The 12,658-nt window shown below is 42.4% G+C and overlaps 1 protein-coding gene across 5 annotated transcripts in view; it reads right to left on the reverse strand.

Annotated features, from left to right (window-relative positions):
* Positions 1–12,658, reverse strand: part of DNAH12 (dynein axonemal heavy chain 12) — a 239,044-nt gene that overhangs the window by 67,664 nt on the left and 158,722 nt on the right. For all 5 annotated transcript variants that reach the window (XM_070390826.1, XM_070390827.1, XM_070390825.1 and 2 more), the window contains 4 exons: positions 9,696–9,829; positions 8,076–8,238; positions 4,438–4,518; positions 2,061–2,237 (listed from right to left, as the gene is read on the reverse strand). In XM_070390826.1, the coding sequence (XP_070246927.1) occupies positions 2,061–2,237; positions 4,438–4,518; positions 8,076–8,238; positions 9,696–9,829 (555 nt within the window). The remainder of the gene's footprint in view (positions 1–2,060; positions 2,238–4,437; positions 4,519–8,075; positions 8,239–9,695; positions 9,830–12,658) is intronic.

The following is a 12,658-nucleotide window of genomic DNA, read 5'->3' on the forward strand; positions in this document are numbered from 1 at the left end:
TATGGATTGTGGTCAGGCCAAGTAGGTCTAAATTTTCTCACTAATTCACTTAATAAATACTTAGAGCCCTAGCCGGTGTGGTTGAGTGGTTAGAGTGTCACCCCACACCAGAGGGTTGAGGGTTCGATTCCCAGTCAAAGGCATGTACCTGGGTTGCAGGTTCGATCCCCAGACCTTTAGTACTGGGGATCGAGCCTGCAACCCAGGCATGTGTCCTTGAGTGGAATCGAACCTGGGACCTTTTAGTCCACAGGCTGATGCTTTATCCACTGAGCTAAACCAGCTAGGACTAGTAGTAATATAAATAGATTTTTGTATTAGATCTGAAAATGTTGCCTTTTTAATTAAAAAGTTATCAATATTTAAATTGTTAGCCTTAGGTTGCTAATTTTATGTATGTCATGACAGTGACATACAGTGGGTTTTGATAAATGTAACACATGGAATATCGCATTGTGGTAAAAATTTGTCATAACAATAGATTGTTGTGTGCTGTTTAAATAATAACCAACATATTAAACCAAAGTATTGCCATACATTAGTACCATTTTATGTAAGTTATTTATAAGTTGCATTCTTTTCTTCATTGTATATATTTTTATGACTAATGAGAAGAAAACAAAGCTATAATAAATTGTCTTTTAAGAAAATTTAAAGTAATTTGGTCTCTGAGGAAATATTTAATGTATTGAGAGAATTCAACAGGCAAGTGTTATTTCAGCACCATTTGTGATAGCTCTCTGTGTTTTGTTATGAGTTTGTGTTAATCAACAATCTGTTTTTATAGCATAGTTTCTTGTAAGTTATGTTGCTAGAATATTCCACTTGTGGGATCATGGCTTTTTCTCTGACACTATTGTATCTTTTTAATTCTTCCATAAATTATTGTTTTAATTAGAAAAAAAAGAAGGCAAAGAGTGGTCTGAATATACTGAACCACCATACTACACTGGGCCTCCCTAGTCAACATAAGCTATCTTTCCTGCTCCCTTTGATGAGGTTGTTCTGGTCTTGCCTAAAGTCTTATAAAGCTCTGGATAGTTCAGTTGGTTAGAGCATCACACGTCAAGGTTGTGGGTTTGATCCCCAGTCAAGGTTGTAGGTTTAATCCTCAGGGCACATACATGAATCAACCAGTGAATACATAAATAAATGGAACAAACTGACCTCTCTCTCATCACTAAAAAAAAGAGATACTATATGAAGTCATATACAACACAGTGTAATGCAGATAGGTGCCACCCACATCTGTATGGAGATCTTTAAGTTCTTCTGTACACACATGCTCAAGAGGCTGCAGAAGGGTAGCTCCACACTATCTATATATATAAAAGCCTCAGCAACCATTCTATTGTTTGAATGGTCAACCGGTCATTATGACACGCACTGATCACCAAGGGGAAGACGCTCAACGTACAGGATTGGGCTCCCTCCTGTCTGGATCAGGCCTGTGGGTATTGGGCCAAAATTGGCTATCCGACATCCCCCGAGGGGTCCTGGGCCAGGCCGAGGGACCCCACCAGTGCATGAATCCATGCACTGAGCCTCTGGTTTAACATATGCCTCCTGGTCCATGTACAGAACTACTCTGGCCTCTTGGAGTCTGTTCCATTTTCATTGGAATATCCTGAATGAAAATTATAAATAATATATGAAAAGCAAAAAATAATATAATATATCAAAGAGGAGCTGTTAAGAGTCAAGTTCCAGCCCTGGCTGGGTGGCTTAGTTGGTTGGAATGTAGCCCCATACACCAAAAAGGTTGTGGGTTCGATTCCTGGTTGGGCCTCATATGGGAAGCAACTGAGATGTTTCTATCTCATATATCTCTCTCTCTCTCTCTCTCTCTCTCTCTCCCCCCCTCTTCCTCAATCTCTTTTTAAAAAATCCATAAAAACATATCCTCAGGTAAGGATTTTTAAAAAAAATCAAGTTCAATTTGACTGGACAAAAACAATATAATATCATCCACTGAAATAAAACTACTCCTGATTAACTAAGTAGCTGTACACAATTTTACTTTATTGGCGAAACATAAGGTAACTAATGCAAACACTTGCCTTTAGTGTATCCAGTGCAGAAAGAGCTGCTTCCAAGGCTGGAATTGCCTCAGCTAAGTCACTTTCACACTCATTTTTCAGAAGTTGGGCTTCTTCAGCCTTTCCACTGGCTACCTCTTCATCTAATTTCACAAACTTTCTTTTTGCTTCTACTTGTGCAGACTCTATCTCAATAACCTAAAGAAAAAAATAAAGACAGTTCCTCAAACATTGTATTGCTTTCTCCCTTCTGGATATAAAAGAATGTTTGAAAAGTAGGGAATTTTTAAGGATAGAAGAGCCCAAGATAAAATGAGGAGAAATGCAAATACATGTAACCTAATTTGGTAATGGTCTTCCCACTTTCCTTCAAAAATGAATGAAAGAAACCCAAAGAGATAGCCAATCAAGAGAAAAGGGTAAAGTCCCTAAGATATAGTGGCAAAAATTGAGGCTTATTTTCTTTTTTTTAATTTATCTTTATTGTTAAAAAGTATTACAGATGTTCCCCTCCCTCCCCCATTGACCCCCTTCACCCTGCTCCTGTCCCCTCAGCGTTATTTAGAACTAGAGGCCCTGTGCACAAAAATTTGTGCACTTGGGGAGGATCCCTCAGCCCAGCCTGTGCCCTCTCGCAGCCTGGGACCCCTCGGGGGATGACCACCTGCTGGCTTAGACCCGCTCCCTGGGGAATTAGGCCTAAGCTGGCAGTCAGACATCGCTCTGGCAGCCCGGGAGTCCTCAGGGGATGTCCACTTGCCAGCAGGGAGCAGGCCTAAGCTGCAGTTGGACATCCTTAGCACTGCTGAGGAGGCGGGAGAGGCTCCCACCACCACCGCTATACTGGCAGCCGTCAGCCTGGCTTGTGGCTGAGCAGCGCTCCCCCTGTGGGAGCGCACTGACCACCAGGGGGCAGCTCCTACATTGAGCATATGCCCCCCGGTGGTCAGTGTGTGTCATAGTGACCAGTCATTCCCAGTTGTTCTGCTGTTAGGATCAATTTGAATATTACCCTTTTATTATATAGGAGTGCCTGGCCAGCCTGGGTGAGGGGCTGATGGCTGTTTGCAGGCTGGCCATAGCCCCTTCAGTGTGGGGGTCCCCACTGGGGTACCTGGCCAGCCTGGGTTGAGTGGCTGAGGGCTATTATCAGTCTGGCCACACACCCTTCAGGGTGGGGGGGGGGGGGTCCTGCTGGGGTACCTGGTCAGTCTGGGTGAGTGGCTGATGGCAGTTTGCAGGCTGGCCAAGCCCCCCAGCAGGGATCCTCACCCCATGAGGATGTGGCCAGCCTGGGTGAGTGGCTGACAGCTGTTTGCAGGCTGGCCACAGCCCCTTCAGTGTGGGGGTCCCCACTGGGGTACCTGGCCAGCCTGGGTGAGGGGCTGAGGGCTGTTATCAGTCTGGCCACACACCCTTCAGGGTCAGGTGGTCCTGCTGGGGTGCTTGGTCAGTCTGGGTGAGTGGCTGATGGCAGTTTGCAGGCTGGCCAAGCCCCCCAGCAGGGATCCTCACCCCATAAGGGTGTGGCCAGCCTGGGTGAGGGGCTGATGGCTTTTGCAGGCTGGCCACAGCCCCTTCAGGGTGGGGGTCCCCACTGGGGTGCCTGGCCATCCTGGGTTAGGGGCTGAGGGCCGTTTGCATGCTGGCCACGGCCCCCAGCCACCCAAGCTCCCAGTGGAGGCTGGCTGGAAGCAGGTATCTGGGATTTATTTATTTTCTATAATTGAAACTTTGTTGCCATGAGCAGGGGCCACAGCCGGCTCAGGGCAGGAGGAAAGCTTGGCTTCCTCCATCGCCTGGGCAACCAAACCTCCTGCTTGCTCCAGCTCCGTGGTTGTGGGCCGCCATCTTGGTTGGGTTAATTTGCATATAGTCACTCTGATTGGCTGGTGGGCAAGGCTTAGGGCATAGTGAAGGTACAGTGAATTAGCATCTTTGTCTTTTATTAGTGTAGATAGCTAAGATCTGAAAACAGACCAAGTGTCCATCAGTAGATGAATGGATAAAAAAAAACAAAACCTGTGGTACATTTACACAATGGAATACTATGCAGCTGTAAAAAAGAAGGATCTCTTACCCTTTGAGACAGCATGGAGGGACCTGGAGAGTATTATGCTAATGAAATAAGCCACTCAAAGAAAGACAAGTATCACATGATCTCACTTATATGTGGAATCTAATGAACAAAATAAACTGATGAACAAAATAGACCCAGATACTTTGAAGCATGCAACAGACTGACTATATTTCAGAGGAAAGGGGTAGGAGGCCAGAAGAGTTTATCCAAAGAACTTATGGACACAGACAATAGTATGTTAAGGCTTATTTTCAAAGATAATTTTACATATTTCAATTGTCTTCTGACATCAATTAAAAAAAAAAAAGGATACTCTACCTGCATCATATGTGCATTTTCAATTTTAGCTTCCTCCAATTTGGGCTGTAACTGAACTAGCTCCAATTTCATTTCACCAACCTAAATAGACAGTTCATCATTAAGTTTTCATAGCTACAATAACTACAGAAACCAAACATAGAAAACTGAAACTTAAATGTATCAGAAAGTATTAGGGCCAGAAAACCTTAACTTTTTCTTCCAGTTATTTACATGACTAGAGGCCCGGTGCACAAAAATTTGTGCACTCCTGGGGGGGGGACCCTCAGCCCGGCCTGTGCCCTCTCGCAGTCTGGGACCCCTCGGGGGGATGACCATCTGCTGGCTTAGGCCCGCTCCCCGGGGGATTGGGCCTAAGCTGGCAATCAGACATCCCTCTGGCAGCCCGGCAGCCCTCGGGGGATGTCCACTTGCCAGCAGGGAGCAGGCCTAAGCTGCAGTCAGACTCCTTAGTGCTGCTGAGGAGGCGGGAGATGCTCCCACCACCACCACTGTACTGGCAGCCGTCAGCCTTGCTTGTGGCTGAGCAGAGCTCCCCCTGTGGGAGCGCACTGACCACCAGGGGGCAGCTCCTGCATTGAGTATCTGTCCCCTGGTGGTCAGTGTGTGTCATAGTGATCAGTCATTCCCAGTTGTTCTGCTGTTAGGGTCAGTTTGCATATTACCCATTTATTATATAGGATAGAGGCTTGGTGCATGGGTGGGGGTCGGCTGGTTTGTCCTGAAGGGTGTCCCGGATCAGGGTGGGGGTGCTGGTGGGGTGCCTGGCCAGCCTGGGTGAGGGGCTGAGGGCTGTTTGCAGCTGGTCACACCCTCTTCAGGGTGGGGATCCCCACTGGGGTGCCTGGCCAGCCTGGGTGAGGGGCTGATGGCTGTTTGCAGGCTGGCCACACCCCCTTTAGGGTGGGGGTCCCCACTGGGGTGCCTGGCCTGTCCCAGTGAGGGGCTGAGGGCCGTTTTCAGGCTGGCCAAGCCCCCCCCAGTGATAGAAGCTCCCGCCTCTCCTTTTTTTCTTTTTATTCTGGGATTTATTTACCTTCTATAATTGAAACTTTGTAGCCTTGAGAGGAGCTCAGAGCCAGCCAGGGTGGGCAGGAGGGAAGCTTGGCTTCCTCCATCGCCAGGGGCAACCTAAGCCTCTTGCTCGATCCAGCTCCGTGGCCATGCCGGCTGTAAGCAGGTATCTGGGCTTTATTTGTCTTCTATAATTGAAACTTTGTTGCTGTGAGTGGAGCTCAGAGCTGGCACGGCAGGCGGGAAGCTTGGCTCCCTCCATCATTGGGGCAATCAAGCCTCCTGCTTGCTCCAGCTCTGTGGCTGCCGGCCGCCATCTTGGTTGGGTTAATTTGCATACAGTCGCTCTGATTGGCTGGTGGGCATGGCTTAAGGCATAGCATAGGTACGGTCAATTTGCATGTTTGTCTTTTATTAGTGTAGATAAAAGAAATCATGAGAGTGTGGTCAGTTTCCTTTACAAAATATTTTATCTTCCTTGAGTATATGACAGGGCAGCAGGAGAATGCAGTTGCCATGGAAGAAATGCAGACAGAAAAGAAGGTGGCAGCTTGGGGTTATCCCTTTTATATTATTCTATCTAATAATAGACAAACATGGTAATTGACTGTACCTTTGCTACGCCTCCCATTGGCTAATCAGCACGATATGCAAATTAACAGCCAACAAAGATGGCAGCTAATTTGCATACTGCAGGCAGGGTGGGACAGCTCGAACCGCCAGTGCGCTGCCTTCCAGGACAGGCCGGCCGCCTGGGACCCCATCAGCAGGTCCCAGGCGCAGGCCCGCCCCAGAAGCCCCAGCAGCCAGCCTGCCTTGCCACCTTGCCTCCCCGGGACCCAATTGACGGGACCTGGGACGGCAAGCACGCCCGCCCCAGAAGCCCCAGAAGCCGCCAGATATTGTAGTAACTCTATCAGTAAGCACTCTGAAAGTCAGTGGCATAAATGCACCAATTAAAAGACAGATTATGAGGGTGAATCAAAAACAAAACCCACTTTAAATATAAAGACACATATAGATTAAAAGTAAATGAATTAAGCTGCAGCCAGTTTTGCTCAGTGGATAGAGCATTAGCCCGTGGACTGAAGGGTCCCAGGTTTGATTCCAGTCAAGGGCATGTACCTCAGTTGCTGGCTTGATCCCCAGTCCCTATCAAAGCATGTGCAGGAGGCAACCAATCAATGTGTCTCTCCCTTTCCCTTCACTCTCTCTAAAATTCAATGGAAAAATATCCTTGGGTGAAGATTAACAAAAACAAAGTAAATGGATTAAGTAACATGAAAGAGATTATAAGAAAAATATATTCCAAATTTTGTTAGTTGTATAATGGTTATGTTTAAATTATTAACACCTAAGAAATTGGGTGAAGGGTACATATAATATGCTGTAGTATTTTATAGGTTTTTTTTTTACATTTATGAGATTATTTCAAATTAAAATATTAAAAAATTAAAAAATAATAAAATATTAATTGAAGTGTGTATGCATTACATGAAAAATCTCCTAATTGCTTGTAGCATAATTTATTAAATTGTGCTAAAATTTACAAGGGTTCAATTAAAAAATATCTTAATTCTAAATGATATAATAGAAAATATATAATAGTGCAGTTATAAGCACTTATCTGAAAATAAAAATTTAAAGAAGTGAATTTAAAGAAGGGATTAGCCAAAGAAAATATATGCACAACCCATGGACACAGACAACAGTATGGTGATGGCCAGAGAGAAGTGGGGGGCAAGAGCTGGGTACAGGGGGCAAAAGGGGGGAAATAGGGACATCCTATATAATAATAATAAAAGGCTAATATGCACATTGACTGAACGGCAGAATGACTGGTTGCTATGATGTGCACTGGCCACCAGGGGGCAGATGCTCAATGCAGGAGCTGCAGCCTGGTGGTCAGTGTACTTCCATATGGGGAGTGCTACTCAGCCAGAAGCTGGCTCATGGCTGGCCAGCACAGTGGTGGTGGCAGGAGCCTCTCCCACCTCTGTGACAGCACTAAGAATGTCCAACTAACGGTTTAGACCCGATCCCTTGGGGGCCTAAGCCTTTAGTCGGACATCTCCCGAGGGCTCCCTGGCTGCTAGAAGGATGTCTGACTGCAAGCTTAGGCCTGATCCCCCGGGGAGTGGGCCTAAGTCGACAGGTGGACATCCCCCAAGGGGTCCTGGACTGTGAATGGGCACAGGCCAGGCTGAGGGACCCTCCCCTCCCCCCGAGTGCACAAGTTTTTGTGCACCGGGCCTCTAGTTGCTTATATTGAAATAATGCATAATAAGCATTAGAAGACTCATTTTTTAAAACACCAGTCTTTTATTTTACCAGCCATTAAAATAAAAAGACAACCCAGACTTCATATATTCTCTCCAAATTCCAAAAAAAAAGAAAGACTAAAACAAGATGTATCTGAGTCTGTGTGGTCTGGGTAACTTAGTAAACTTCTCTAAAACTCACTTTAATCATCTGTAAGAAACAGATCATAAAAGTTTCTACCTCACGGAGCTGTTATGAGGAATAATTGAAGGAATACATGTGAAACATATAACACAGTGCCTGACACATATTATTTCTTACATTTCCTATTATATATTACCATTTTGCGCTGTCAAATGTACCTGAGATTCAGCAAAAGCTAGTTGGTCAAGCCCATTCACGTATCTTTGTTTTGCTTCTACAACAGCTTGTCGCTTCTGAGTCAACAGCTGTCGAAATGAGGCAATAAGTTCAAGATAAGAAGTAGCAGTAACATAGTTATGTCGTCCTAACTCCTGCAAGAACCTAAAAAGAGGCAGATAATATATCTTAATATAAGTAACAGGCTTCAGAAAGTAAGAAGTAAATTCAACATAGCATTAATAACAAGCATTTAAGAATAAAGGTTAATTTTTAAAATTAAAATTTTTTATATGTTTTTATTGATTTTTAGAGAGAGAGGAAGAGAGAGAGAAACATCATCAACTGACTATCTCCTCCACACCTCCTACTGGGATCGAGCCTGCAACCTGGGCATGTGCCCTGACAGGGAATCGAACCATGACCTCCTGGTTCCTAGGTTGACGCTCAACCACTGAGTCTCACCCGCTGGGCGAAGTTAATTTTATTTAGAGGGTGCTGAGTACTTGAACTCCATAGAGTTCTAAAATTCTACACATAACCACATTCCAATTTCTTATCTACAAGATATCAAATAGCAATGATGTATTTTAAAAGCACAAATAAATAGATCTGTATCATAGGTGAAAGATATAGGCCTTTTTACATGTTTCATATGAAGATCTAAAACTGTAAGGGAACCAAGTTATTGTGTAAGTTAGGCAAGTATAGTAGGAAAGGGGATTGCAGATAGGATAGTAAGAATGAGTCATCATTCTTTGCACAAGTGTGTCACATGTCAGCTGAATGGGGTATGCCAAGAAGTATGAGATTACTACACATACACATGGAAACAATGAAAGCAATGATGTTTCATAGCAAGTATGTAGACTAGAGCCCACTTCTTGATGCAACTGTCCAAGCCAACTATGCTAGCTGGATAGGCAATATACTCTATTCTTAGTGATATGAGCATTTGGGCTTATGTACCTATGAAATGAAGATCTCAGAGATTAACAGAGGTAAAACAGATACTTTTGAAGAATCCACAGCCTACCAACACTCAGTGCCCCATAGCAATATTGGTTCTGTGAAACTTGCTACCCTAACTATATCTGACCAGAGTTGGACACTGGACACAAATGAGACTAATCACATTTTGGAACAAATTTGGAATGGGGAGTTGGAAACAGGCAATCAGTCTCTGCCTATAGCTGGAATTGCAAGAAGAAAATAGGGAACTGAGAGGCAGCCAGTTTCCTCCATATGCCTGGGAAGCAGAAAATTCAGTCTGCAAAGAGAAAGAAGTAAGTAGATGCCCAGACAAAAGCAGGAATGAGAAATAAAGAAAAGGCATTTCTGGTTTTAGAATGGCTTTCTAATTCCTGCTTCCAGTCACTTCTGAGGCCCACCTGAATTCTTTCCCTTAAGCTTTGTGAGACACCTCTGGATCTTTTATGATAAACTCCCCCTTTTTGTTAAAGCTAGATCAAGTACCTTTCTATTACTTGCAATCTGAGGGTCTTTACTAATTAAGTGATCAGAGAGATCTAGAAAACATAGAAACCCTATTAAAATTTTGGACTTTCACAGAAAGAGATGCTTCAAAATATGACATTATTGTAATTTAAAAATTCATTAACCTTTCTGAAAGATCCATAATAGAAGTATGAAAATGTTTGCAGATTGGAACTATCTCTCGTCGTTCAACTTCAGTAAGCTCCAGTGTTTCTAAGAATTTCACAGCTACAAGCTCAAGGGCATCTTCAGGCCATGGCTAAAAATAAGAAAAAGAAAATTTGTAAAATTTAAGATGAATATCCTAATCCAACTATGTAAATTAAGTGCCTTTCTATACAAGAATAATTTAGGGTTGAGAAAATTAAACTCGATTGGGGAAAACAGAATTAGGGGACTGAGGTCACAAGTAAATCTATGAAAGATCTAATTAATATGTCCATAAACTAAAATTAAAGATAACATGAAAGGTCAATGATATTTTCCATATAAAAGCTATACTTCACTGCTTTCCTAACTCTTCCACTTGGATGTATAGGCATCCCAAACTTAGTATGACAGTGGCAGAGGCAGCTAGTTGCCCACCTAATATCTATCAGCCCCTTTTCCTTAGAATTCCAATTATATTCTAGATAGTAACACACCCAGCTAAAAGAGTCCATTTCCTAGACTCCCTTGCAATTCAGAATGGATAAAGACATAGACACAGTTGTTAGGTGGGGATTTCAGGAAAGGCTCTTTAGAGGGTTACATCGAGGTGGCATGCATCATTTTTGCCTTATTTCCCATTATTCTACTTCTTGCCTGGAACACAAGATGTGAAACTTGGAGCTCCAATATCCACCATAGACCATAAGATGACTTTAAGATCGAAACTACATGCTAAGGATAGTAAAGCAGAAAAACTTGGGATTCTGGGACTTTGTTGAGCCACAAAAGCCCCAGTCGGCTTATCTTCAGGTTTTTTTCTATATCAGAGGGAAAACTCTATGTGTTTAGTTTGGGATTCTGTTACAAATAGCCCATCACAATTCCTAACATTACATCCACAGCTAATCTTTTATTTTCTTCCTCACAAATTTGCTTCTTTTCAAATCTTTCCCGTCTCTGTGACATTCCTTTGCTTTTCCTGGAATATGTCAAGCATGTCCCTGCCTCTGGGCTTTGAACTTGCTGTTCACTCTTGACTAGGACTCTCCTCACCTAAGAATCCCTTTGGTTTACTCCTTCACATCTCTGTTCAAATGCCAACTTATCAGCAAGGTCTTCCCAGAGCATTTTTTCTAAAACTTCATTCCTTCCTTCATTACACTTTCCCTTATCCTGAATTTTTTTTCTTAGCACTTATAAATATTTGATATATAATTATTTGTTCATTTGTTGATTTTCTGTCTCCCCTCTGATTAAAATGTAAAATCCATGAAAGCAAGGACTTTGTTTTTCTCATCACTGCTATCTTTGATATCTAAAATAGAACTTGTCAATATATATTTGAAATATTTATTTGATGAAATTACTTATGTTAAATGAGTAATTAATCTTCATGTGCTTATTAGGATATTTTCCAAATTTCCTTTCACTTAGACTTAACAAGATGCTTGTAATTTTTTCCTTTGTAAGAAAATAATATGTATTTTAAGATCAATTTTTTTCAATGTCTGACCCTCTTCCTAGTAAAATTCAAACTTTTTTGGTCAAACACTCCATTAGTAAAAATGTTTTAAGCTCACACAGCCAATGTATGCATATTTATTAATATATTATATAGGCATGGTCAAAAGTAGGTTTACAGTTGTGAGCACGCAAAACAGCTTATTTTTGTATTATATATATTTCCATATGAACAACTTTAAATCTACTTTTGCCCACCCCTGTATCCATATGGTTTTATTTTTTTTATTTTTTTATTTTTTTAATTTTTTATTTTTTTTTAAATCTTTATTGTTCAGATTATTACATTTGTTCCTCTTTTTTCCCCCCATAACTCCCCTCCTTCCAGCTCCCACCCCACCCTCCACCCTCACTCCCCACCCACTGAGTTCATCCATAGGTGCATGATTTTTGTCCAGTCACTTCCCGCATCTCCCACACCCCTTTTCCCCCAAGAATAGTCAGTCCATTCCCTTTCTATGTCCCTGATTCATTATAGTCACCAGTTCATTCTGTACATCAGGTTATTTATTCACTTGATTCTTAGATTCATTTGTTGATAGATGCATATTTGTTGTTCATAATTTGTATCTTTTCCTTTTTCTTCTTCTTCCTCTTCTTAAAGGATACCTTTCAGCATTTCATATAATACTGGTTTGGCGGTGATGAACTCCTTTAGTTTTTCCTTATCTGTGAAGCTCTTTATCTGACCTTCAATTCTGAATGATAGCTTTGCTGGATAAAGTAATCTTGGTTGTAGGTTCTTGGTATTCAGCACTTTGAATATTTCTTGCCATTCCCTTCTGGCCTGCAAAGTTTCTGTTGAGAAATCAGCTGACAGTCGTATGGGTATTCCCTTGTAGGTAATTGAGCCTCTTTCTCTTGCTGCTTTTAAGATTTTCTCTTTGTCTTTTGCTCTTGGCATTTTAATGATGATGTGTCTTGGTGTGGTCCTCTTTGGATTCCTTTTGTTTGGGGTTCTCTGCGCTTCTTGGACCTGTAAGTCCATTTCTTTCTCCAGGTGGGGGAAGTTTTCTGCCATTATTTCTTGAAATAGGTTTTCAATATCTTGCTGTCTCTCATCTTCTGGCACTCCAATGACTCTGATATTAGTCTGCTTAAAGCTGTCCCAGAGGCTCCTTACACTATCTTCACACTTTCGGATTCTTTTTTCATTTTGCTTTTCCAATTGGGTGTTTTTTGTCGAATCTTTGGTTTGATTCTTGTGCTCCTCTGGTCTGCTATTGGGTATAATATTCTTTATTTCAGTCCGTGTATGCTTACTTTCTAATTTCTTTATCGTAGCATCGAGGGTCTCATTAGTTTTCGTGAGGCTCTGCACAAATTTATGGCAAGCCCTCAAAATTGCGATTCTTAGCTCCATATCCTCCATTTCTGTCATGTTTTTTTGTCTCCGCATCTTTTATGCTTTCTTGGT

The sequence above is a fragment of the Myotis yumanensis genome, unplaced genomic scaffold, assembly GCF_028538775.1.
Source record: "Myotis yumanensis isolate MYYU_CA2020_CCGP unplaced genomic scaffold, mMyoYum1.0.hap1 SCAF_14, whole genome shotgun sequence".
Classification (NCBI taxonomy): domain Eukaryota; kingdom Metazoa; phylum Chordata; class Mammalia; order Chiroptera; family Vespertilionidae; genus Myotis; species Myotis yumanensis.